This window comes from Patiria miniata, unplaced genomic scaffold (genome assembly GCF_015706575.1).
Source record: "Patiria miniata isolate m_02_andy unplaced genomic scaffold, ASM1570657v1 HiC_scaffold_20, whole genome shotgun sequence".
NCBI lineage: Eukaryota > Metazoa > Echinodermata > Asteroidea > Valvatida > Asterinidae > Patiria > Patiria miniata.
Genome location: NW_024037059.1, coordinates 41020454 through 41044848, shown reverse-complemented (window position 1 = coordinate 41044848; position 24395 = coordinate 41020454). Strand labels below are relative to the sequence as shown.

The window sequence follows — 24395 nt, the reverse complement described above, 5'->3', positions numbered from 1 at the left end:
TGTGGTGGGATCTGAGGCAATTTCTGACCACTTTAACCAATGTTTTTTTGAGGAAAAGATGGTGGTGTACTCATTGCCTGGCTTAATTGCGATGTCACATACACAAAAAAAAAATTGGTTTCGTTTTTTTTTGGGGGGGGGGCATGGCCCCCTTTGGCCCCCCCCCCCCTGGATCCGCCCTGGGGGGGGGGGGGGGGGCTCATGCCATATTTTCAATGGGGAGCGCCAATAAAATCCTAAAATCATTCACACTATATTAACTAATGCACCCTTGTCACGGAATTTTTTTTTTTACAGAATTTATTTTGGGGGGGGGGGGGGGGGCTGGACAAAATTTGGGGGGCTTCAGCCCCCCCTAGCCCCCCCCCCCCCCCCCCCCCCCCGTAGAACCGCGCCTGATCCCTCCACAACATGGCAAATTTAGCGTCACTTTCGAACTCAATTACATCCAAAATGCTCAGAATTGGAAGCCCCAAGGCCGGGCCAGAGTCAGTCATTGCCATAAGTTCCCCAATTTTATGGGTCTGAGAATTTTGTAATACATTCAAAGTTTGTGTATACAAGCTCATTTACCCAATCATGATCGGGTACCATTAATGTGGGGAGTAATGGGGGCAATTTAGTTGAGAAACCATGCGGTATAGGAATGCAAAATACATGTATACACGCCAAAACATTACGGACACACTCTCGCAAAATGTGGTCCGGCAGCTTTCTATACAAAAACCTCGTTGGCTCGGGGTTTTGTACGTAAACCTTATCAGTCAGCCGACCACGCTCAATTGACTTCTGCCAAACCGCAGTCCCATCATAAGAAATAAGTTAACAATGTTATATCCGGACCATTTTTTTCCGAGAGTGTGTCTGCAATGAAGGAGAAACTAATAGTGGCCTTATTATTAGCCTTTTATCAATATCATGAACAGTAATTCAAATTTAAATTAATTAAAGCTTCAGAAATCCAATTCAAAGCTAATTAGCTTTGTAAATATGGAAAGTGTAAATATCTGGGAATATTGGTGTTGGAAGAGTGACTGGTGTTAAAGTTGAAATCTCAAAAAATGATCTATTAGGATATTTAAAGCAGCGCCCTCCCCCTCAAGAAATAAACAGGAACCACCTGAATCGACGTCTAAACCGTCTTAAACCGTCTTGAAAATAACTGTTTTGTTTTTCAGTTTTCGTTTTATGAAGCTACCGTACCGCCGGGGGTCACTGCCAAGGTCGACATAATATTGCACCGAAGAGGGCAAATATTGTCTGTTAGTGGCAGTGCCTTAGGTTATTTATTTTTCTGTTGCCTGTATAAATTATAGCTCATCATTCCACTTCAAATTAATCGTAGGGACACAAAAACTCAGTCAAGGTTTTCTTTCAATACAAAACTGATGGCCCACTGGCAATACATGGTTGCGGGGGGGGGGGGGGCAAGGCCGGGGGCGGGGCTTGCATCTTCATGTATGCATGGAGGAAGGAATTGTAATTCCTTCCTCCATGATGTATGTAATTGTGCAAATGAGGGTAAGATATCGCACAAGCATTTTGATAGTTAGGAGAGAAAAATCCTCTTTGGTTGTTTTTTATCATAAAATCTATCGTGAAGTATTAAAATTGGAAGTCCGGTTTCCCTTGGGAAAGAAAACAAAAGACGACTTGAACCCCGGCTTCCTCCATGCTTGAACAAATTCTAACCCGGTACGCGCCTCATGCATGATTGTCACATGCACAGCTGACTGAAGTCTGAAAACCTGTAGCACACTGGTGCAAATTGACTGGCCGAGTCTGTAAACAGAATACCCGACCATCTTGCAAAAATTGCTGGCCATGACGTGCGCACTCATGGGCTTGTCGTGTTTTTATAGTGAAACTGAATTGAAAGCCGGCCGGGTGCGCTTGAATGGCCAGCCGCGCCTTATTTTGTCAGATCGATTTCAGAGCTCAACATGTGAGGACGTCTGGCGTTAATTGCATTCAACGTGAAGATTATATCTGTATATAATTCTAGTTCTACGTCTGCTTCTGTATTGCATAAACTTATGCATTTTAAGGTGAGTGAGAACACGTTTCGCAAAATTTTAATAGGCTGCCTGCTGCCTACAAGTACAAGTAAACAAGTTGGTAGAGCAACCTATAAGAAATTGTGTTTGTTCTTTTTTGGGGGTCATGTTTGTCAAGCCTACATATGGGATATGGTCTAGGCCCTAGAATATTTCTAACAATTTTGATATGTTTAAATTGAGCTGCTCAATGCTGCTGAAGGGTGACTAGTATTAAATGTACATGTATGATGTAGGGCAGTTATTTTGGAAAGAATTTTGCATCCTGACGCCACTTTTTTCATCATTAAAAAACCCCAAAATCTAAGTGAAAGTCAGTCATCATTGCAAAAATGTTGAACAGACATGAATCATGGGACTGAGAAACATTTCCGATTTTGTTAGAAAATCCTGAAAATTGACTCAACTCTCCATAGACTTTGTATTCAGCCAAAGAACTTGAAGTGGCGTAGCCTGGATACCAGGCCTACATTTTTTCCGGGATTTTAAATCCTTTGTGGTTTTTTCTGATTGTCACTTCCAAAAATGAGGGTTGCAATTTTTGTTCTTTCCTCCACAGTTACCAGAGGCATTAAAATGAGTGGACCCAGTGAAGAATCATTATCAGTGGTCTTAGTCTCTCTTGAGCTGGATGGTCTCCAGGATTAACCCGCTAAAAAGCTGCAAAGATTGAAAGAAAACTAGGTAGGTCATGTAGGTCTAGTTCTTCAACTTCCTACCTCTAATATTTAACGTTACGGTTAAGACTAGAAAGCACCTTTTGGAAATTGGAGGGCGTCCTAACGTTAGGTCTTTGCCAGCTCACTTGTGTTCCAACTTGGGAACACCAGAATTAAAACACATTCCAAGATCAGAATTTGGACCCAGAATAATAAATGGTCTGACATGTGTTCGTGCCCAATGTAAAATAGTCATGACCACTGATGACTTAGAAATTAGATTTGCACCCCGACATGAAATAGTGTCAACGTTACAGTTAGGTGTCATTTTTGGTTGGGCACAAGCAACACACTCTCAGACAAGGGGAAGTTCCTTATTAAAACTAAAAGCCTTATTATTCTAATGATCTGTTAATAATTTTTCCCCATCTTCCAGGAATTTTTGTTCATCAGAAAATACTACCATCACAATCCAATTCCATCATGCCCTCAATATCGACCCGTTTCGCCAAACTGTCAACGTCTGTGTCCTCAGCGGTGAGACGGAAGGTGGATTGTTGGAGGAGGGGCGAAGTTAAGAGGGTGGTTATATTTGACAAAGATGGCACACTCATTAACATCCACACGCAATGGGCACCATGGATCAGGAATGTTGTAGCAAGGTAGGCGCTTAGAAAAAATCCTATCTACGCCTTATAAAAAAAAACTTTTTCAAACTATTCTTTGTATTGAGATGTTAATAATTTCTTTTTACTTCCTCTCTGTGCAGCATTGAAGCCAAGACAGATTTGACCATCTCTACCCAAGCTTTCTCGGAACTGTCCTTTGACGATGAAACCGGGAAAGTCCTGCCTGGTATCCTTGGCGAGGGAACCATGGAGATGATTAAAGACTGCCTGTCCTCTATACTACAGAAAGAGGGCGCTATTTCTCGCAGCGAGGCCGACCAGGTCGTTGACGCATGCCTGGAGGAATGTAGCTCCCTCAAGTCCGGAGTGATCCAACCAATTGGAGACGTGGGTGAACTTTTCCGCAGACTCAAACGAAGAGGCTATCAAATTGCCATCAACACGTCAGACAGCCGTGAGGTCACGCTGAGAACTCTGCACCTGCTCGGTGTCTCGCAACTCGTCGACGCTGTGGTATGCGGGGACGATGATTGGATGATTGTCAAACCCCATCCGGTGTCGGCTTTCACCATCTGCGCTGGACTCGGTGTGCAGCCCAAGAACGCTGTCATGATTGGGGACTCGCCATGTGATGTTCAGCTCGGAACTAATGCAAAACTTGGCTGTGCAATAGGTGAGAAATCTTGTCTGTAATTCCACCTTTAGTTCCTTTACTGCCCAAAATCACCCTGCCTGTTACCCCCAATACCGCCCTAAATTGCCCCTGTACTTTTGGTTTTATGGACTCGCCAGGGAATGACTATATAACACAAATACAATGTAGTTGAGTTGCTACAGTGGAACACCTTTATAACAAGGTCCTTGGGACTTTACAATTTACCTTGTTATAACAGGTACCTTGTATTAACAGGAATGGAAAACCTTAAATTGTCCTTGTTATAAAATGTAAGCAGGATGTTGTATTAACAGTGCTCTTCTTATCAGGATTCGACTGTAAAAGGTTTTAACAAAACACAAGGAAAATTGTTTTGCTGCGTTACTCCCTGTACCGCTGGAATTTGAAACTGCCGGACCACTATAGTTTTCTGGCTTCTACAGGAAATAAAAAAATGTAATCCGATGCAGTCAAGGTGCTAATGCGTTACAGTGCTATATATTAATTTCAAATTCCACTTCTTCTTTTTTTCTTCAGGCGTGCTGACTGGTATAGCTCCAAGAAAAGCCCTGGAAGCCGATGGTCATCTTGTGGTTCAGGATGTTATAGAAGCTGTCGATTTGATCCTGTCAAACACAGATCTAAAACAGACTTCAAAATCAGCCAGTACTCCATGCACCCAGCAATGCCCAGTGGTTTTGCCCCAAACACTGCAATGTTAAAACACATTTTATTGTGTATAATAGAGTTGGTTGATTTTTTTTTCAACCTGATAGTCTGTGTATAATTTAAATGTCTTGTGTTATTTCTTGTTTATTTTAAAATTGGCTGAAGTGTTTTTGTTGTGTGTGAAAATACTAACCCAAATTACCCTGAAATGTTTTTTAAATCCAAAACTTGGTTTTGCATTTTTGAAGGAATTAGATGAATGCCTTGTCATTTTTACTGGAAGGATGCAAGTCCTGCAATCACCGGAGTTTAGTTTTTTTTCAAATTGTAAATAACATAGTGGCACCTTACATGTTTCTAGCCAAACTACCCAGGATTTATTTTTAAGAGTAATGTTATGTGTGTACAATATATTTAAATTTTAGTAATGAATACAAGAGTTTATATGACAGTTGAACGTTTTTAAAAGATATCTGGTGGAAGAATTTCGTCAAGACTTATATTTATTGATGGTTGTATTATATGGTAATGTATTTTAGTACTGTGTGTAAATTTGGGCTGTTTTTGGATGGCCATTTCAAAGGGAGATATATAAATGTGTGTGTTAGGGTGGCTGACAAGATGAGAATGGGTCTCAAAAATCTTCAAGGATTGACGGTCAAAACAAACTTACAACACGGGAATTTGTCACTAATTGAAAGGCTACTTTCAAATATGTTTATCACCTACAGGCAATAAATGCATACAATTAGTTCTCGCATTTTTAATCCACAATATTATATTTATATAGATCTATACAAACATGTACATGTACCTGTAACATGCAAACTAGACATCTAGCAAAAAAAAGCAGCCACCCTGTGTATTGGCTGAATCTGTACTGGTTTTAACAAGAGTTTAAAGTTAAATATATATTTTTCTGCATTGTTGGGTTTGTGAAATTTAAAAAAAAATAGTTGTGTGTTAAGCTTACTGTATCAGTGAGTCTCATGTAAAATACAATATGGCAATTTGAATGCAAAAAAATGACGTCTACATTTGCATTTTTTACTCTGTATTCTTTAAAGGGAAAATACAACATTTGCAAACATCGAAAAATAAAACTACCAAGTTTTTACGAAATACCTTACTAGAATGTTGGTAAATGACAGTCTAAAGCATCCTGTAAAATTATGGCACCTGGTGTCCATTCATTTTCAAGAAAATGGTATTTGTTTATACATTTCCAACGGTGGTCGGCCGACCACCGTTGGAAAAACCTAACTATTTTTCAACTTCTGCTCCAAATTTACAATTTTGTCAGTCCAAATTTTGTTTGCTATTGGTTACATGTTCATGAACGGGTGCAGGCCAGCTAGACTGGTTCCCTTACCTTACAATTTTCCGACATCTATAAATTGATCCATTTTATATTTAGTGGAGTCAAGGAACCAGACTACTTAAACATTTTTGTTTTTCTTGGTTTTTCAAGCATTTTCGAACCCAAAACTTCAAACATGTCAGTTAAACAATATTTGAGCTATTATACTAACCCCTCAAATAGTTCATTTCTGAAAATTACAGCAAAAGCCAATGATGTACATTCCCTTTAAAGGTGTCCTATTCATGCAGAAAGTCAAGTACAAAGGATAATGTACATAGACATTAAGGAAGTGCACTACAGGGATGTCTGTTTTCCGGCTGACCTATTCCTACCTTGAAAAGCAATAAAACAAAGAATAGACTTGCCACAGTCCCCTAACAGATTCACAGTCATGGACATAGCAAACAATGGACTCTTCCATATCCCCATGGGTAACTTGACAATGGTCAAGGTCACACGCCCTAGGAATGCAGATAACATATTATTAACTTCCATTTACTGGATTAGTTGCAGATGAACACATTGATATTTGAACAATTTTCACTGAAACAATTTGCATCTGAAGTTGTTTTCTGAAAGAATCTGTTTCTGAGGGTTGGATCAATTTTGCAATGACAGCAAGATGCATAACTCACAAAAACTGGCATGATCATTACGCCCCCCCAAAAAATTGTGGGTTTTTTTTTGGGGGGGGGGGGGTGTAAAACTGGTGTATAAATAGTTCACATACAGGCCTACCCCTTTTTCTATTCCATTCGATGTATACCAGTTCCCCTATGTACCAACATACACACAACGTTTCAGGCTACAATTATCGGACTTTGGTGATGATGCTGGGCACAACTCCGCCGCTTCTAGGAATTCCTCAGTGTAACTTCATCATCAACTTGTCTCAACCGATGACACCAAAAGAACCCACAGGAAAACTTGTGGAAGGTTATCGCCACATTGGCAAGCATCGTTAGGTAGTTCACCATTCGACAGTGTCTTCTGGGTTGGCAAGCTGGGACTTCAACTCGAGAGGAATCTCCAATTTGTCAAAATCTGATTTGTCCTTGATAAAGTTTCTGACAACTTGGAGCGATCTCTCCCGTAATGTGTACACTGGAATTAAAAGAAAAGGAGAGGAAAAAAAATGAATCACTAGATAATAATTAACTAATGTTCTGCAAATCTAACTTTTTTGGTGGGTAGTCCATTAAGTCTGGTTTATTTTGGGGGATCGAAATAGCTTGATCAGAAGTCATTTCGGCAAGATTACCATATGCGAAGTTCACTAATTTTCCTCTGTATTGACTAACAAGCCCCCAGATAGCAATTTCATGTCATCAAAGTCAATTTGAGCAGTGAGAAAATACAAGCATTTTCTTAGAAAACACTTAGAATTTTTCAGTCCACTCTCATAGGGTTTGTACACAGAGTGTTGAGTGAACTTCGTATATGGAAATCTTTCCGTAATTTCCTCAAAATGATTTTCCATGAGTCCAAAGACAAAACTTTACAAGGAATGGTTTATGGGTATTGCCGTCTTTGTGGTGATGTGGTAATTAATGTGGCGGTGTCTGTGAAAACGTCTATGGGTCCTGAACTCAATCAATATGAATGCTATCATTTTCCACCTGGTATCTGTATGTTGACCTGGGTGGCATGTGGATGTTGATCATCGACTGGAATTGGAAAGAACACCTCTTGACTCTGCCTGTCCGTTCCGGCGGTAAAGACAAGCTTGTCCCCGCTATGATGATCTCGAAATATCCAGGGATGTCCCTCATAAGTGTTCATGTGCATCTTGTAGCCCTGCTTCAGTCCATTCTTTGTGTAGTTCACTCGAGCCCCTTCCCAGTTGACCCACAGTATGTCCGCCACACGGGGACTGCAGTTCTTATAGGTCGCGTACGATTTGGCCGATGGGCCTGTGACGGACTTCAGCTGTTTTCCACGCATTACGCTACTGTGATGGCCTTGTCTTCCTTAAGAGGATGAAACAGAGCCTGGCTGTGGTATACCAAAAAAAATGTGTAATCACACTTTTAGAATTTGCTAAACTCCTGGAAACGAGCATGGAGGTAGAATTCTACCTCCATAGATCACAAGAGTAAATAGAAACATCATCAAAAACTGGATCACTTTCCCTCGAAAAAAAGATCAACAAGACAACAGTTCAATTTTGTAACTAAAAATCTCACTTTTTTAGGTTGTGCCGGGGGGGGGGGGGGGGGGGGGGGGGATCGGGAATGGTCAACTACACAATGCGCTAGATCATTGGTGTAATGATGTAACATTACTAACAATCCCAATCCCTGAAATTTTGGGCAGCCCATTCGGGGTGGGGTACTTTTTGGGGGGCGTGGACTGGAAAGGTGTGTAATAATATGTTTTCGGAACTTCATAACATAAGAAATGAAATTTTTCAACTTGAATAAACTGAGTTGAAAATGAAATGAATGATATAAGCAGAGGTACAACTATAGAATGCAGGGCCACTTTACTCTACATCCGCGCCTCCGTACGGCTGCGTGGAGGCGTGGAACCGCAGTCGACCTACCTCCGAAAATCGATCGTGGAGTCGTGGAGCCGCAGAGAATTGCGCCCTCTATCGGTGCGCGTCTCTGCGACTCCGCGCCTCCACCACTGAGAGACAGTGCCCCGTCGCCCTCCCCCCCCTTCCTAATTTGCGCGCCCAATTAAAGCGACTCTGCGACTCCGCGACTCCGCGCCTCCGCGACTCCAGACAGTGCCCCGTCGCCCTCCCCCCCCTTCCTAATTGGCCCGCCCAATTAAAGTGACTCTGCGACTCCCCGACTCCCCGACTCCGCGACTCCAGACAGTGCCCCGTCGCCCTCCCCCCTTCCTAATTGGCCCGCCCAATTAAAGTGACTCTGCGACTCCCCGACTCCGCGCCTCCGCGACTCCAGACAGTGCCCCGTCGCCCTCCCCCCCCCCCTTCCTAATTGGCCCGCCCAATTAAAGTGACTCTGCGACTCCCCGACTCCGCGCCTCCGCGACTCCAGACAGTGCCCCGTCGCCCTCCCCCCCCCTTCCTAATTGGCCCGCCCAATTAAAGTGACTCTGCGACTCCCCGACTCCGCGACTCCAGACAGTGCCCCGTCGCCCTCCCCCCCCCTTCCTAATTGGCCCGCCCAATTAAAGTGACTCTGCGACTCCCCGACTCCGCGCCTCCACGACTCCAGACAGTGCCCTGTCGCCCTCCTCCCTTCCTAATTGGCCCGCCCATTTAAAATGGATATGGATGCTTCGTTCTCAAAAAGATTCCGCCGAGAATTGCGCCCTCTATCGGTGCGCGTCTCTGCGACTCCGCGACTCCGCGCCTCCGCCACTGCGGCCACTCCAGTGCCCCGCGTCTCCGCGATTCTGCGACTCCAAGACTCCGCGCCTCCGCCGCTCCAGACAGTGCCCCCAACACATTTACAAGCACGTCCTCCCTTCCGATCCTTCATGAGAAGCTTTGAAGACAAGTGCAGTGCATTCCTTCGCTGTACTTAGCACTTTTTTGCAGGTTTGCATATCTATTACTCCTATTCCATCCACGCCTCCAGGCAAAATAAAAAACCTTGCTTCGGCGTGGCCCTGCATTCTATGGGTGTCGGACGCTTCGCCCCATTTCCACGTCGCCCCATGTCTCTTCGCCCCTAACCACTTCGCCCCATCCCCACTTCGCCCCATCCCCACATCGCCCCATCTCCGCTTCGCCCCATCCCCACTTCGCCCCATCCCCGCTTCGCCCCATCCCCACTTCGCCCCATCCCCACTTCGCCCCATGTAGTATAAAAAAGGTGAAGGCTAGGGGTGCAGACCAAATAAACTGCCAAAGACCCCAGATAATAAATGCTCCCAATTCTAGAAACTTAGGAAAAAAACAAATTCTTTGATGAGGTGCTCGAGACACAGATGAGAGAAATGATGGCTCTATCCCATTCAGAGACGCCTCTCCTATTGGCTTGTGAATAAAATCATCAGCCGCTGGATTCAAAAGAATCCGTAGGTATGGGTCAGTGAGTTAAAAGGAACTCACTGCCTTGAGGAAAATGTTCCGTCAAAATTTGTCTGATATCATCATTTAGATGAGATTGGTTCCTCCAACAGTGAAATTAGGATGTCAAAGGTATTGTCGTTCTCAGGGGTGCGTTTTGGCGGTCATAACCAAGAATTGGTTCGGTGGTTTCTCTTTGGTTAATTGTTTTGGGGATTTGAGTACTACATGATCATGCGTAATTCTAACCCAATTAAAATTGCCGAAGAAATTCACTGACAAGAAACCACCGAACCAATTCTTGGTTATGACCGCCAAAACGCACCCCAGATAAGTGGGAGACGGGTTGGTATAGCCGGGTTGGGAACAAAGTTTGATCTTTTACTTAAAGCTTTTTTCTCGGTAGGGGAGAGCCTATAGCTTGAGAGGTTGGTTATGAATTGTTCATTTGGTGATGGGCTAATTCTTTCTTTCCGTTGGTTAGCAATTAGTGAATCTGTTGAAATTGTTTTTTAAGCCAAAAAAAAAGATGAGATTTTTTTTTTGCATGTAACGGCTGGGGCGAAGTGGGGATGGGGCGAAGTGGGGATGGGGCGAAGTGGGAATGGGGCGAAGTGGGAATGGGGCGAAGTGGGGATGGGGCGATGTGGGAATGGGGCGAAGTGGGGATGGGGCGAAGTGGTTAGGGGCGACGTGACATGGGGCGACGTGGAAATGGGGCGAAGTGTCCGACATTCCATTCTATAGTTGCTCCTAAGCAGATGAGACTAGTTTTGGGATTTAGTTTACATTCTGAGAATGATACTTACGTCGATAGCAAATCTAGACATTGTGTACCCTGCGCTTTAAGTTTAACATCTTCTGCATCTTCTGTAAATAAAAGATAATTCGGAGTCTAGTCCGCACGTACGTACGGATGCACAGCTTCCACAAGGTAAAGTCAACAGCGCCCTCTATAACTTGTGTCAACCTCTCTTTATATCAGGAATTCTTCAAGATATGATTGGCTGTTTGAATTCAACAGAAACATTAGATTTTTCCCATTTGAATACTTTAATAAAAGATTGATTTTATTTAATGGAATTTGTTGAATCATCATATGTGTATTCGGGAAGAAATACATTCTATTTCTTACCTTTATTGGTAAAATAATAAAATCACTTTGATTTTTCTGGTTAAATTGTAACCAATCAAAACATTGGATCTATATATTTCGGTTACCATTGCGCTAACAAATGAATTTAAACATGGCCGCTGATTGTAAACATTCCTGTCTCATTCCTGTCGTTAAACAACGATCGTTGACGTTGGTTATTCCTCTTTGTAACTGATTGCGTTTCAGTTGTCTTATTTTGATTGATACCTCTGCGGACGTATGGATCGTCGTTTCTGTTGAGGGTAAATGATGGATACCAAAGGTAAACTTACCGTTCGTTTTATTATTCGCGCATCAGCTGCGCAAAATATCAATAGACAATTGTCACGCCCCAACTATCGCATCGGTCCCAACTATAGTTGGGCCTGTCCCAACTATAGTTGGGCCTGTCCCAACTGTAGTTCCACAGTTGGGTTGGCCCAACTATAGTTGGGCCTGTCCCAACTATAGTTGGGACGGTCCCAACTGTAAGTTCCATTGTTGGGCTGGCCCATCTATAGTTGGGCCACTCCGATCTTTTTATTTTGCGGTGTCCCAACTATAGTTTACATTGATGTACAACGTTCCCTACAGCTCTGATACACGTCTGACTTTACTGGGGACCACTGAAATTAGCTATTGATGGGGCGAATCCAGACTGGGACCGTGAGTGCATAAAAACGTGCAAAATTACTACTGACGTTTTTTTACTCACCATTTGGCTAATTAATGCCCACACAACACATACATCAAAATGCTATAGTTGCAAGCATGTCACCTGCAAAATTTGAGACCTTAAATCCAATTTTAAGGCAAGGTTTTGGCAGTTCAAAAACCTCCCACGTCATTCTCCATGCTCTGGAAATATATGTGTGATTCCCAATGTATTCTGGGTAGGTGTAGGAAGAGCCTTGCAGCTTACTTGTTTTTTAATCAATGGCCAAATGAACATAGCGCCCTCTGCTAAAAAATGAAACATTTTGCATTCACTCAGATCAACAAGAGGGCGCTGTTTTATCTACACGATGAAAATGTTATAGCTGAGGAGTCTTTTTGCACAATGCATTGCAGTACACATCAACGTGATGTTTCACGTATGCATTTTGATAACTCTCTGCAAAATTAGAATTAAAAGCTGAATTTTTGGTGATGCAATGCTCACAACAGCAACTTTGCTAGGCAGAAGTTTCGGGAATTATTGAAGAAACTGTAGTGAGTAAGAAGCTTGCAAATTTGATTCACACTGGTTTTATCATGCAGCACAAAGTTTTGCACGATATGGATACCTTAAGTTTTGGGACTCTCATACACAGTATTGAGAGTCCCAAATTTTCGGACTAGGGCGAATCTATAGTTGGGCCACCCCAATCTTTTTATGTTGCGGTCCCAACTATAGTGTACATTGTTGTACGATTATAAAACATTCCCTACAATTAACTCTAATACACATCTGACTTTACTGGGGACCAATGAAATGATCTATGGGTGGGGACCATCTGTAGTTGGGCCACCGCAATATTTTTATTTGGCAGTCCCAACTATAGTTTACATTGATGTACGATTATAAAACATTCCCTACAGCTCTGCTTACATGTCCGACTTGGGACCTTTGACATTAGCTATGGGTGGGGCCCATCTATAGTTGGCTGGCCATGGCAATCTTTGAATTTTGCAAAATGTTGCTGGATAATAAAACCCAGCAGCTGGACAACTCGTCCAACTAGGCAGTACCACGTGACCGGCCAGCCTTGCGGCGCGGCATGCATGCACGACGAATACACGGTGCCAGCGCCGCGGAACATTTAATCCAACAAGATCTATCAAGCATGAAGCATCCGGCGCAACTCCCGTCCCAACTATAGTTGGGCCGACCCAACTGCCGCACTATAGTTGGGACAGTCCCAACTATAGTTGGGACCGATGCGATAGTTGGGGCGTGACAGCATTATGGCATTCCTAGCGCTAGCATAGGCCTGTCTGCTGATCTGATTATAATACTAAGCATATCTGATTATTTTTAAGCATTGTATTGTTAATTTTTTTTTTAAATGTTTAACAGTAGGCCTAATATGTTTAAATACAGCATGTTCAGTCGTTTTTCCTAACCCTAGTTCCGGATTTTTACTCTTTTTTTTAGGGCAATTGTGTAGTGTAGGGCCCCTGTTTTATTTTGATCAAATTAGAGTCCAAAATGTTTTTTATTGCTCAAAAATCACCTTTACAATAAAAGCAGACTTTTCTCAATTCTTTCTAATAACACCCGTTTTGCAATTTTGAATTGTTTCTTGGGGTAGAAATCAAGTTTGCGCAGTTTGTGCCTTGCGATTCAGCGAGCTGTGCGTACTCACGATACATCGCCCAGGCTCTCATTCTACATGCTACGATTTTGTTGGAAACAAATAAATCAACATCTTGACACAATATTTTGAAGAAAAAAAAGGCAGTAGTATAGGCCCTTTTGCAAATGTATGAATAAAAAAAGGGCAGGAAAATGATAGCGGGCAGGGATGAGAAACTGATTTCTTTAAAAAAAAATTTTTACATGGTTATGAACTAAAATATTACAAAATGTTTCAAGATGTAACTTAATCTAACATTTTATAACTCACGATGATGTGATATATTCAGGAAAAGTGAAGAAGAAATCAAGAAGGCTGCCCAAGACTGAAGATGATGATGAAAGACCTCTGTGTAAGTGCATGACAACCTCCAGATTAAATTTTTGTTCTTAATTCTTATTTAGATTTATTTACAATTGAAAGGAGTTATCTGATACAGCTTCTAGAATGAAGTATAAATTCACACAGAGTCATAGTATTTGGGAAATTCTTTCATTTGAATAGATTAATTTTATTGGATTAATTTTTTTTTTCACGTTTCTAGCTCCTCAGTCTGATCAGAATGCAACAAATGAAACCAGCTTTGACAAGCTTTTGCAGGCAGCCATGCAGCAGACGACAGAGTAAGAAATGTTCCTTATGCTATCCACCCCCCCCCCCCCCCCCCCCCCCGGAGTCTAGAATATCTTCTTGCACTTGAAGGGTGTATGATATGCAAGCAGACTCGGTGATTAATATGCAAAACAAGACTGTGTCTTGACCTCGAGATTCTGACCATTCAGCGGGTGCCTTCTGGTAGTTCTTCAGAAACTTAGTCCACATTTCTGATCGAAATGATGTCACAATTTCTAAAATCGTCTCCGATTTCAATAACATTTTCATTGTTCACATATATCAGACGTTGATCAAGACGAGGGACAACAGGTGAAACGCAGTTACCCCCTCATCCCCATCCCTCTAAAAAGTTTTTTAAATCTGTACAATCTACCTACATTAACAACTTCATTTTATTGCTGCAACTTGATTTTTTGTTTGGGGGGGGGCCAGTTTGTCATGGTCTATGTTAGAGAGGTTTTTGTTTTGTAACACTTCTTTTCAGTGAGAAAAGAAAGTCAGGAAAGAAGAAAGGGAAGAAAGGCAAATCCCAGACAACAGATTCTGTGGTAAGTTTACCCTTCACCTATCAATCTCTTGAATTCACCTATTTATTTGATGAAATCTGTCTTTAAACACAAGTAACTCAATTTTAGACACTTCAGTTGATTATACTAAGACGTATTCGTAATCGTTACCATTCCTTGTGAATCAGTTTTGTGTTGTTTCTCTTTTGCAGTTGGAGTCGTTGAAGCAAGGTGCCGATCTCCGCAAGGACACCGACCCATCTGAAGATCCCTCCATCTTGGCCAACACCTACGACGGAAGCGACAGTCCCCGCTTCCACAAGAACCTGACCAATGAGAAGGGACGGAAGCCCCCGCCCAAAAAGGGGGTGGAGAACAAAGGATTCGTGGACGATGAGGAAAAAGACACCCAGGCTGAGAGCCCTAAGAAGTTGAAAAAGAAGAAGAAAAAGGCTGAGTCAAGTGACATTATGGACAGGTGAGGCTTTCAATGTTTGTTTTTATAATTTTAAAATCTTGCAAGAACAAGTGCAATGTGCAATTTTAAAGTGGTTTCTCCCTTCAAAAATACAAAAGCAAGCCTGTAAATATAATTATATGAATGAATTAAACAAAGTTTTGTTGTATTTGTTGCAGTGGCCCTTTAACAATGCAAGAACTGGAGGACACACCCAAAAAAGTACGCAGGAAAAAGAAGTCGGTAACCCAGCAGGAGGAGGACAAAGAGAATGAGGAAGCTGTGTGGAGTCCAACAGAAGATGATGAGGCGGATAGCGGGGAACCGGTGAAGGAGATCACTGAGGAAGGAAACGAGGAAAACACGAAAGTTGCCAGAAAGAAGAAGAAGAAAAAGAAGACAGGTTAATTCCCACTTTTTTGTTATTTTCTAGAAGTAAAGTGAAAGGCCTACCAACGTTTCTGAGTAGAACTTTGAAAAGTTTGGAGAAAATTTGTTTTAAGAAAATGTTTGGCCAAGTATTTATAAGTATGGCCTGGAAGGGATGGATCCATCTTTGGTGCATATTCTTTACATTTCTGTTTAAAACTTGTATACTTAACAAGATGCATGGTCATAACTCAAAGATTTGTCGTGGTTTTCATTCGCTTCCTAGGACTTGCATTCTTAAGCTTGCAAGGAATAATCTTGATAGACAAATGTTTGCAGAATTTATTCCCAGAATTTCTTTCAACCATTACAAAAATCACTGCGATTAAACTAGTTTCTTTGAGAAAAACTAAGCATATATTATAACATTATAATGCCAGCTTAATTAATCTGGTCCCAGAACGAAGAAAGTTCTATGTAATTGATTCAGAATGGCTATTGACTGGGTCTGATTTAGCCCACTCATTACAGGGTAATCCTATATGATAGCACTGCCCGGCTCACAAGTGCCAGTCCGTCGGTGAGATGTTGAGTCAGATAGGTACAAAGATGACACTTGGCTGGCTCTCTGGAACCAAAAATATTTACAATGTAATTTGTTTTAACATTAGTGATTGATTATTTATTCACAGCATCTGAAGACGACAAACCCGACACCAACGAAAATGAAGAAGCTGAAGGCAGCAAAAGCACGAAGAAGAAGAAACGCAAGAAACAACCCAAGGACGACGGCCGAGTGTTTGGAGTGACCGTCCACCGTAGTGATCGGCTCAAGACTGACCTTTACATCGCCCACCCGCTGGTCAGGGTGCACATCATTGATATGGACACCGGGGCTTACTTCAAGAAATCAAAACTGTACGTTCCAATTTCATACTATGCGACAGTAAAACGATGAAGATTGTCGAGAGAGAATATTGACATGAGAATTTTGTGTTAACATTAATTAATTTGGTTGTAGAATTTTGTTACTGAATCAGTTCAAGAATTAATTTTCGTATCTTTATATTATTGAAGTCATTTTGATCGTTTTTCTCTTTTTTGACACTAGAATTTGAAAACTTGGACTGAATTTGAAAAACGAAATTTAATAAAATTTATTTTATTTAATCAAGTAAGTTTTAGGGTATTGCTATTTGAAGTCAAGATGATGATTTTTTGTTCATTGTGTAGTGATCGTGCTGTGACGTCATACTATGAGAACCAAAACGACAAAGTGGACTACATCTTGCCAGTACTTACCCAACCCTACGACTTCAAGAAAAGAAAGTAAGTCGAGAAGATATTGATGAAGAACAATTCCAAGAGCTCCCATCCAACTAGAGGTTGACCCACAATGTTGAATAATAGGCGGTCTGCTTCCCACTTTTCTACCTGAATTCCTGGTTTTGTTGACATTTTGAATTACGGCACTTGACAAAAAATTAAAGAATTCAACAACTAAACATGGGCCAACTTTTTCCATATAATTATGTCTCATGCAAAAGTGAATAACTTGTATTGCTAAAAAAAATGGCAATTTGGAAAAGGAATCTATATTTTGGGAGGAAGCTCGAAAATAGCACGGAGAATGCAGCTTTAATACCAAAGTATTGAAATTGAAAATTTACCTCTGAGCAAATGTTATTAATAAGAATTTTAATTACCAATAGTAAATTGATTTGAAAGAAAATTAATGTTCATAATTATAATCCTTTCTTCCAACAGGTCTATAATACCTTGCTGGGATGAACAACTCATCTTCAACGAGAGTTATAACTACCTCATCCAGTCTGAAGAAACGGCACCTAAGGCTATCATCTTTTTTGAGGTACGCAATATATTAACTTATCCATTTCTCATCTAATCCTGATATAATTGGCCCAATGTCATGAGCTTTCTAACCGGCAAAATATTGCTTACCAAATTTACGAAAACCACACACAGGTCTATGGGTAGTGGATGTAGCCGCTTCCATAGGCACATGTGTAATTCCAGCCGTAGCCAAGTAATTTGGGACACAGCCTTAATTTACTGAAACTGATAAGCACAGAAATGTCGCTAAGCGCAGAAAATATCTGCTTAGCAAAAGCAGGTTACCAGCCAAAATGTCACGGGATTCATACTGCTTGTGACTGGTACTCAGCTGATTTCTGCTTAGCATAGAAATTTACTAAGCAATAGTTTCTGTTTGGCAGCGCATTGGCCCCTGGGCCCAATTTAATGGTGCTGCTAAGCACACGATTTTCTGCTAACTAAGCCTCTGTCTATTTCATGGAGACCGTAAGCATAAGCACAGCAAAAGCACGCTTAACCCCAGAGGAAAATGTTGCTTAAATCAGTGACGTAGAATAGAAATTTCATATGCGCGCGCAACCGTCAGCACATCCACGCCGTGAAATAGTACTTAAGGTTAGAACGATTTTCTGCTATTGTAAGCACATCTTTCCTGCTAACTGTTAAGCAGCGCCATGAAATTAGGCCCTGGTTTTGAATTGGGATGAGAAGGGAAGGTATAGTTTAGAATGCACTGAAATAATTCTTGTTTTTTGATTACTGTTGTATTTTTGTGTGTGAGATAGATCCTTGATTTTGTCAGCATGAACGTCGCCGCTACCAAAACCAAGATGTTGAAAGGAGATGGAGGATGGCACAGGATAGCCTGGGCGTTTCTCAAGGTCAGGCCATTCTAAAAATAGTTCTGGGTTATTTTAACAATTTTACCAGAATTTGTTAAGTTACGTTTAGGTTTACTTTTTTAAATTGTAAAATGAGGTCTGTGTAATATGTACTTATTTCTTGTCTAATCTTCAACATTCTTAGTTTACTGTGTTTTTTTCTTCAGGTTGTTGGTGCCAACAGTGTTCCAAACACTGACAAGAAAGTTCGCCTTCAGCTGTTCCACCCTCCATTCAGCTTCAAGGCAAAACCAGGACAACTTGATGTAAGAACTCAGGCCATTTTTTGTGCAATTCATGGTGCCAAAGCGTTTGAACCAAGTCATTTAAAAAGCATAGTATGTTTTGTTGACAAAAGAAAATATCAGAAAATGTTAGTTGTAAAAAAAGTTGTATTCCAAACAATTTTTTGTTGTTGGTAACAGGTGTACCAGTGGTGGCTGAACATTAGTCGGCAGCCCTACCCCTCTACCTTGTATGCAACAGTTAAAGCAGTCAAGACACCAGACAAGGTTGAGCCCGCAGTCAGGTCCCTCTTTGCCACACAGAAAGTAAGAAATAGAATAGCTTAGCATGTAGCTTAGCATGTATTCAATAGACACTTTGCACAGAGCGCCCTCGCGGAGGGCAAATCTTTTTCTTCTGTGTCGTAATGGAGTAGACACTTTCTTTGTAATTGTTCACAAAATTTTGTTATGAATTCTTAATTGTTTTAAGAGCTACATAATCTAGTATCATAAGACAATTTCTCTGTTTTATCTGAAAAGGAGCAAGGAAAGATGACGTACAGTGAACTGAAGAAATCCATCAACTGGGGAACTAAATTAAAGTGAGTATTCTGTCTGCCTACAGGCATTTCTTTATTGTCTATATTGGATGGAGAAAACAAGTTTGCTTAAAAATAGGTTACCTGCCAAGATGTCATAGAGTGAATATTAAGTATGTAGTGGTTCTCCGTTGGTTCTTACTTAGCAAGTAAATTGCATAAGCCAAAATATTTAGCTTAGTAAACTAGGATTTTAATAACATGTATTGATTTTTTTTGTAGTTCTTAGCTTATTGTCAAGAAAGAAAATCCTATCAAATAGGGAGGCAGGTAAATAAAATCTAGTGGATTTTTTTTTTTCTTTTTACAGAATTTGATGGCAAGAAAAGTCTGTAAGCTTTTTTTTGTGTGTGCTGCTTTTTTTTTTTTTTAGTAAAGACACGAAAGCCCCCACCAACTGGACACGCCTTCCTGGTCAGATGTGTCGCATCCCAAACAAACTCAGTCTGACTTTGGCCGGAGACAAGAAAGGATGCTTTGTGCTGAAGTTTTCACCCAGTGGGAGGTAGTATGAATCGTTGTTTGCATTGTTTTTGGTTGCTGTAGCTAGGCTTAATCCCCTTTGTTATACTGCCAAGATTTTATTTATATTCCAATGGGAGAACAACGTTGGTGTAAAAAAAATATTGTTTTATTCAACTCTTGCTTATATCGGCCCCCAAAAAAGAATAAAATTAAAGAATCTCTGATATTGTTGACAATAACAAATGCATTTTGCAGATGTCGCAGAAGACTGATCACCTATGAGCTCAAACAACTGTCCTAAATATTCTTAAAATTATTTTAAAAAATCTTTAACAGCTATTAAATAGATTCCGATGGATTATTAATTGTCACCTTATTTTGATTATTACTTCACAATTCCTATTCCAGGTTTTTGGCCTGTGGATGCAAAGACAGAGAAGGCTACCCAATACTGGTCTTTGAGGTAAGTCTTCATTTTAAAAATACTTTTTCACTCAGAATTCATGCTTTTCTTTGAACAAAAGAAGCTGGATAACACATTCCAAAATTGGAACCGTTTTGACTATGAACAGATCCCCTCCGGACGATTCAAGTGCCAGTTTCCCGGCCACTACAGCTTAATCTACGACATCTGTTGGGCAGCCAACGACATTCAGATCTTGACGGCGTCGTCAGACGGCACAGCACGTATCTGGAACCTCGAGACTCCCGACAGTGCTGCTGAGAAGGTCTTTCCTCATCCAGCGTTTGTCTATACGGCCAAGTTCCATCCCCAGGCTGATCATCTGGTGGTCAGCGGTGGATATGATCATGTGGTTAGAGTCTGGAACTTGAAGAACGACTCGCAGACTGGAGAGGTGAGTTGCAGTGTGGACCAGAGGTCCTCATAAGTCCCCAGAAGACCTCACAAGTACCAGAGGTCCTCACAAATGCTCACAAGTCCTCCAAAGTCATCACAAGTTCACACAAATCCCCATAGTCTCCACAAGTCCTCACAAGTTTTATCAAGTCCTCAAAGGGTCTTTACAAGCCCTCACAAGTTCTCACTAATCTTCACAAGTTCTCAAAAGTCATCACAAGTCCCCACAAGTCCTCACAAATCACATCGTGTCCTCGCAAGTCTTTACAAGCTCTCATAATACCTCACTAGTCCCCACAAGCCTCACAAGTCCCCACAAGTCCTGACAATCCCCCATACATCCTCAATAGTCCTCACATTTCCTTCAAAAGTAATCACAAGTCTGGACAAGTCCTCACAAGTCAGCACAAGTCCTCGCAAGTCCCCCAAGTCTTCACAAGTGTTTCATTTTTTATATTCATTTAATTGTACATGCACAGCTGCTTCAAGAGTTGGAGGGACACAAAGGCTTCGTCAACTGCCTCTGTTTCTCGCGGGACGGCAAGACCATGTTCTCGGGCGACAGCGTCGGAGTCATCATCAAGTGGAATGCAGCTGTTATGGCCAAAGCTGCAACCTCAGGTTGGTAATGACCTTTGACCTTAACATGACCTCAGTGATTTAACTATCCTTTATTTGTATAAACCCCTTTGTTCTATGATACAAAAGATTACTTAAGCTAATTACCCCTAACGAACCTAGTAGAAGTTACTCTGTTGAAACAGTTGAACTTGTATGATGTAAAGAAGCTTTTGAATATTGATGGGCCTGACGTCTTTATTATTAAGACCAATGTCATTATTCGCTTTAATCAAACCAAGAATTTGGCAAAATATTTGTGAGGTTGTGGGTAAGTACCAAAGAAGAAACTTGAGTGATAATTTCTTGATGTGTGTCTGGGTACAAAACCTAAGCTTGACAGTTCTAGCCGTGTTGTTACTTAGACCGGCAAGTGAAATTTGGATCGACCAGCGAATCGGTGGGGAACACAGGGGCAAGACCAAAGCAACTCGAACAAAAACCCAGTGGGATTTTAAAGGAGACAGGTACAGATAACATGTCATGTTTTCTGCTTGGCCGAAAATCTGCCAAAGTGATTTTGTCAACATGTAGAAGAGCCATGACGCATTGTAGACTTGTTTCTTGTCATCACCTGCGTAGGAATTTCAAAAATGAAAAAAAACAAACATATTTTTCAAGCAATTCATCCAGAAACTTGTTGAATTTATTAAAAGTCGCAAATTGCTGTGCACTGTTTTGTGACTGTTGAAAAAGAATTGTAGACTAGGATTTCTGTTTACACTATCATGTATAAATCATTGTTTTTCATTCTTCTCATGCAAAGCACGCTGGTGTTCTTACTGCCATCAATTGAATCTGTGCATAAATTCTCTGTTGAGCAAGTTTGGGCGTGAACTATGGGCTCCGTGTGCCAACAAAAGAGGGCTCCTTTTACCTATCAACGACGTCCCATGGGCGGGACACAAACATTTCGCTGTTTGACGCGCGCGCACCTTTCCTTGTGTGTGACGCATGTACACCAGGGGATTTGTACTATGTACACGCTGTGCGGCCGCGCTACGTAGCAAAATGTTGCAGTCAGGCAAGATAGCGTCGTTTGGTCACCCCTAACTGTACTTTCTTTGCCGGTGAGGGGGTACTTGTGAACGGAGCGGATAGTTCACCATTGTTCGACTAGGTTCGCTCGAATGTAGAATGATTGGACTAAGTTGCTATTAAGTTGCTACGTTGCTATTTGTGCGCAGGCGTAATATACGTCACAAACCCAACCACTAGTCGACTAATTGCCCTCGCCTGAACTTGGCTGTGAATTTGAAGCCCCTAATTGTTAGGAAAACAGTGCCCTCTTTAGCTTATGCACAAATTCAATAAAATTATTTAGGTTTTTTTTTTTCAACCAATGAAATAAGGTTATGGCATTGTAGTGTTTTTACTTGGCTGAAGGTACAAAATTGTGTTGGTAATTATAGATGTACATGTTGCTGCTAGATTTACTGCCATGTACTTCAAATATTTTGGCAAATTGTTGTGCATGACGTCATGACCTTTTAAAAATGAGATTCATCCATACAGCTGTATAAATGTTATCATGAAGTCACCCCATGCATCAAAAGTTTCACAAAATTTAAAAAGTTTTCTTGCATTTTGTACAGACTTTGCAATGTGAAAAATGTGTAGGCCTACACTGTGTGATTTGTACATATCGTTGCCTTGATGGAAATATAAAAACATACCGCAGCGCCATTTTTGTAGTGTGCCTGAGTTTGTGTGTTTTTGTCCAAAGAATGGTGCTGTGCCATGCAGTGTTCTGCCCTTTCCTTAAAGTTTTAAATAATTAAAATATTTTTATAACTGAATTACATGAACCTCCAAGATGGTTTCTGAATAGGAAGAGTCTATTCTGTACAGGGGAATGTCTGTACGTAGTTCTGCTATTTCAATACATAATACATGCACACTGAATGCTTGTGGATATTTTCTTTATGTCTAGGACATAGTGCTGACATTTTTATTGCAATCTTTGGCAGGTTCTCCGGACAGGTGGTCAGTAGAGAAAGTCATCAATGAGAAGGAGCTGGAAGGAGTCACCATCAACAGTCTTGAGGTCCACCCAAGCGGCCGTCGACTGCTCATCCATGGACGAGACAACAACCTACGCATGATGGACCTAAGATTGTAAGTTGGGGTCACAAGAAATTTGATCAAAATTAGATATTTGATTTAAGTACATTGCATTAGGCTATTGTTGGAGTTGCATTGAAATAATGAAATAATATTGAAATAATGCCCACAAATTGCAAAAAACTCAGTCACTGTGTCAAAATGTTCGATTTTGCTCTTCTATCCTGTAAAATGGTTTCTTTTTCGAAAGTATTTATAACTTCAAAAGTAAAAGATGAGTTATTTTTGTCTTTAAACCAGGGATTGTCTTGCTGTGGGCTTATAAGGGTACTCGCAACTAATATTAACTGGTCAAATTTCGTTTGTTCTACTATTTCAGTTCATTTTTGGTTTTTGTATCTGTTTAGGTTCACCGTCATGCAGCGATATCTTGGTGCTTTGAATTTCCGTGAGCATGTCCGGAGCACGATGACTGAATGTGGATCGTTTGTCATCTCAGGGAGTGAGGACCGACAGGCTTATGTCTGGAACACAGACACAGGTCAGTGCAGGCTCAAGTTAGTCTGTCTACACAATTCGTTAGGCTTGTTTCGTAGGATTTTGTAAGTCTCGAAGTTCGCATTTTCTGTACTCTTAAAAAACAAAACAAATTCTCTTAACAAAGTTCTCATTTGTTTTGATTTATTTTTACGAACTACCAACTTTATATTCTAGCTGAGGCTTCTGCAACCCTTGGGAAAAATTAGCATTAATTTTTGTTGCTTTTGGGGTCTGATTTGCCCTTCAAATAGACTGGTTCAAGTCCCTCCATTATTGATATGTTGGGCCGCAAATGATTAGAAATTTTGTAAAGTTATTATTCCATTTATTTATCGTGCGCCGAATTTGTGTCGTTGGAAAAATTTCAGATGAAGCAAAAATATTATATTTTTCAGTACGAAACTCAAAAGATAGTATAGACAATATATCTTAAACTTACATCATAACGAGATTCAGAAATGTAGACTAATTTCATTCTGACTTTGTGTTTTTTTTTGTTGGTGCAGGAGACCAAATCGCTGTGTACTCCAGCCTAGGTTACAAGTACCCAGTAATGGCCGTCACGTACCATCCCTGTGAACACATGGTAGCATTCTGTTCCAGGGGGGAGGGACATCCGGTCCTGGTCTACATTTATGATGCCAAAGGTCGGTCAATAAATAATAAATGTTGCTTTTTATTCAAAAACCAACAGACTGAAATATCAACAAAATGTCTGAAATGTGCAGAGATACGACAATTTTTTTCATGAAAAGAGAGAAATGTTGAATACTCATTTTCCAATGTTTTCTCTAAATTTTGGGATTTTTAAAAATTTTCTTTTACTGTACCCAGATTTGCCAATTTTGGGTTGTGTAATTAG

The 24395-nt window shown here is 40.9% G+C and overlaps 3 protein-coding genes across 5 annotated transcripts in view; 2 read left to right on the top strand and 1 right to left on the bottom strand.

Annotated features, from left to right (window-relative positions):
* Window positions 1-1855: 1855 nt before the first annotated feature.
* Window positions 1856-5695, top strand: LOC119729231 (putative pyrophosphatase PpaX). Its single transcript, XM_038201809.1, has 5 exons — window positions 1856-2048; window positions 2617-2741; window positions 3153-3378; window positions 3486-4018; window positions 4538-5695. The coding sequence occupies exons 3-5, from the start codon at window positions 3200-3202 to the stop codon at window positions 4720-4722; spliced, it is 897 nt and encodes a 298-aa protein (XP_038057737.1). The 5' UTR covers window positions 1856-2048; window positions 2617-2741; window positions 3153-3199; the 3' UTR covers window positions 4723-5695.
* Window positions 5696-6316: 621 nt separating this feature from the next.
* Window positions 6317-10984, bottom strand: LOC119729230 (von Hippel-Lindau disease tumor suppressor-like). The gene is made up of 3 exons (XM_038201808.1): window positions 10833-10984; window positions 7652-8027; window positions 6317-7136 (listed from the first exon to the last, which is right to left on the bottom strand). Exons 2-3 carry the CDS (start codon window positions 7974-7976, stop codon window positions 7003-7005), a joined length of 459 nt encoding a protein of 152 aa, XP_038057736.1. The 5' UTR covers window positions 7977-8027; window positions 10833-10984; the 3' UTR covers window positions 6317-7002.
* Window positions 10985-11238: 254 nt separating this feature from the next.
* LOC119729226 (jouberin-like) overlaps window positions 11239-24395 on the top strand; it is a 22286-nt gene continuing 9129 nt past the window's right edge. For all 3 annotated transcript variants that reach the window (XM_038201804.1, XM_038201805.1, XM_038201803.1), the window contains exons 1-20: window positions 11239-11441; window positions 13787-13849; window positions 14042-14120; window positions 14597-14660; window positions 14831-15096; window positions 15255-15478; window positions 16137-16362; window positions 16678-16773; window positions 17212-17314; window positions 18066-18161; window positions 18329-18427; window positions 18587-18712; window positions 18929-18990; window positions 19361-19492; window positions 19861-19915; window positions 20025-20309; window positions 20791-20932; window positions 22900-23047; window positions 23401-23534; window positions 24040-24180. In XM_038201804.1, the coding sequence (XP_038057732.1) occupies window positions 11426-11441; window positions 13787-13849; window positions 14042-14120; window positions 14597-14660; window positions 14831-15096; window positions 15255-15478; window positions 16137-16362; window positions 16678-16773; window positions 17212-17314; window positions 18066-18161; window positions 18329-18427; window positions 18587-18712; window positions 18929-18990; window positions 19361-19492; window positions 19861-19915; window positions 20025-20309; window positions 20791-20932; window positions 22900-23047; window positions 23401-23534; window positions 24040-24180 (2557 nt within the window). In that variant the 5' untranslated portion in view covers window positions 11239-11425. The remainder of the gene's footprint in view (window positions 11442-13786; window positions 13850-14041; window positions 14121-14596; window positions 14661-14830; window positions 15097-15254; window positions 15479-16136; window positions 16363-16677; window positions 16774-17211; window positions 17315-18065; window positions 18162-18328; window positions 18428-18586; window positions 18713-18928; window positions 18991-19360; window positions 19493-19860; window positions 19916-20024; window positions 20310-20790; window positions 20933-22899; window positions 23048-23400; window positions 23535-24039; window positions 24181-24395) is intronic.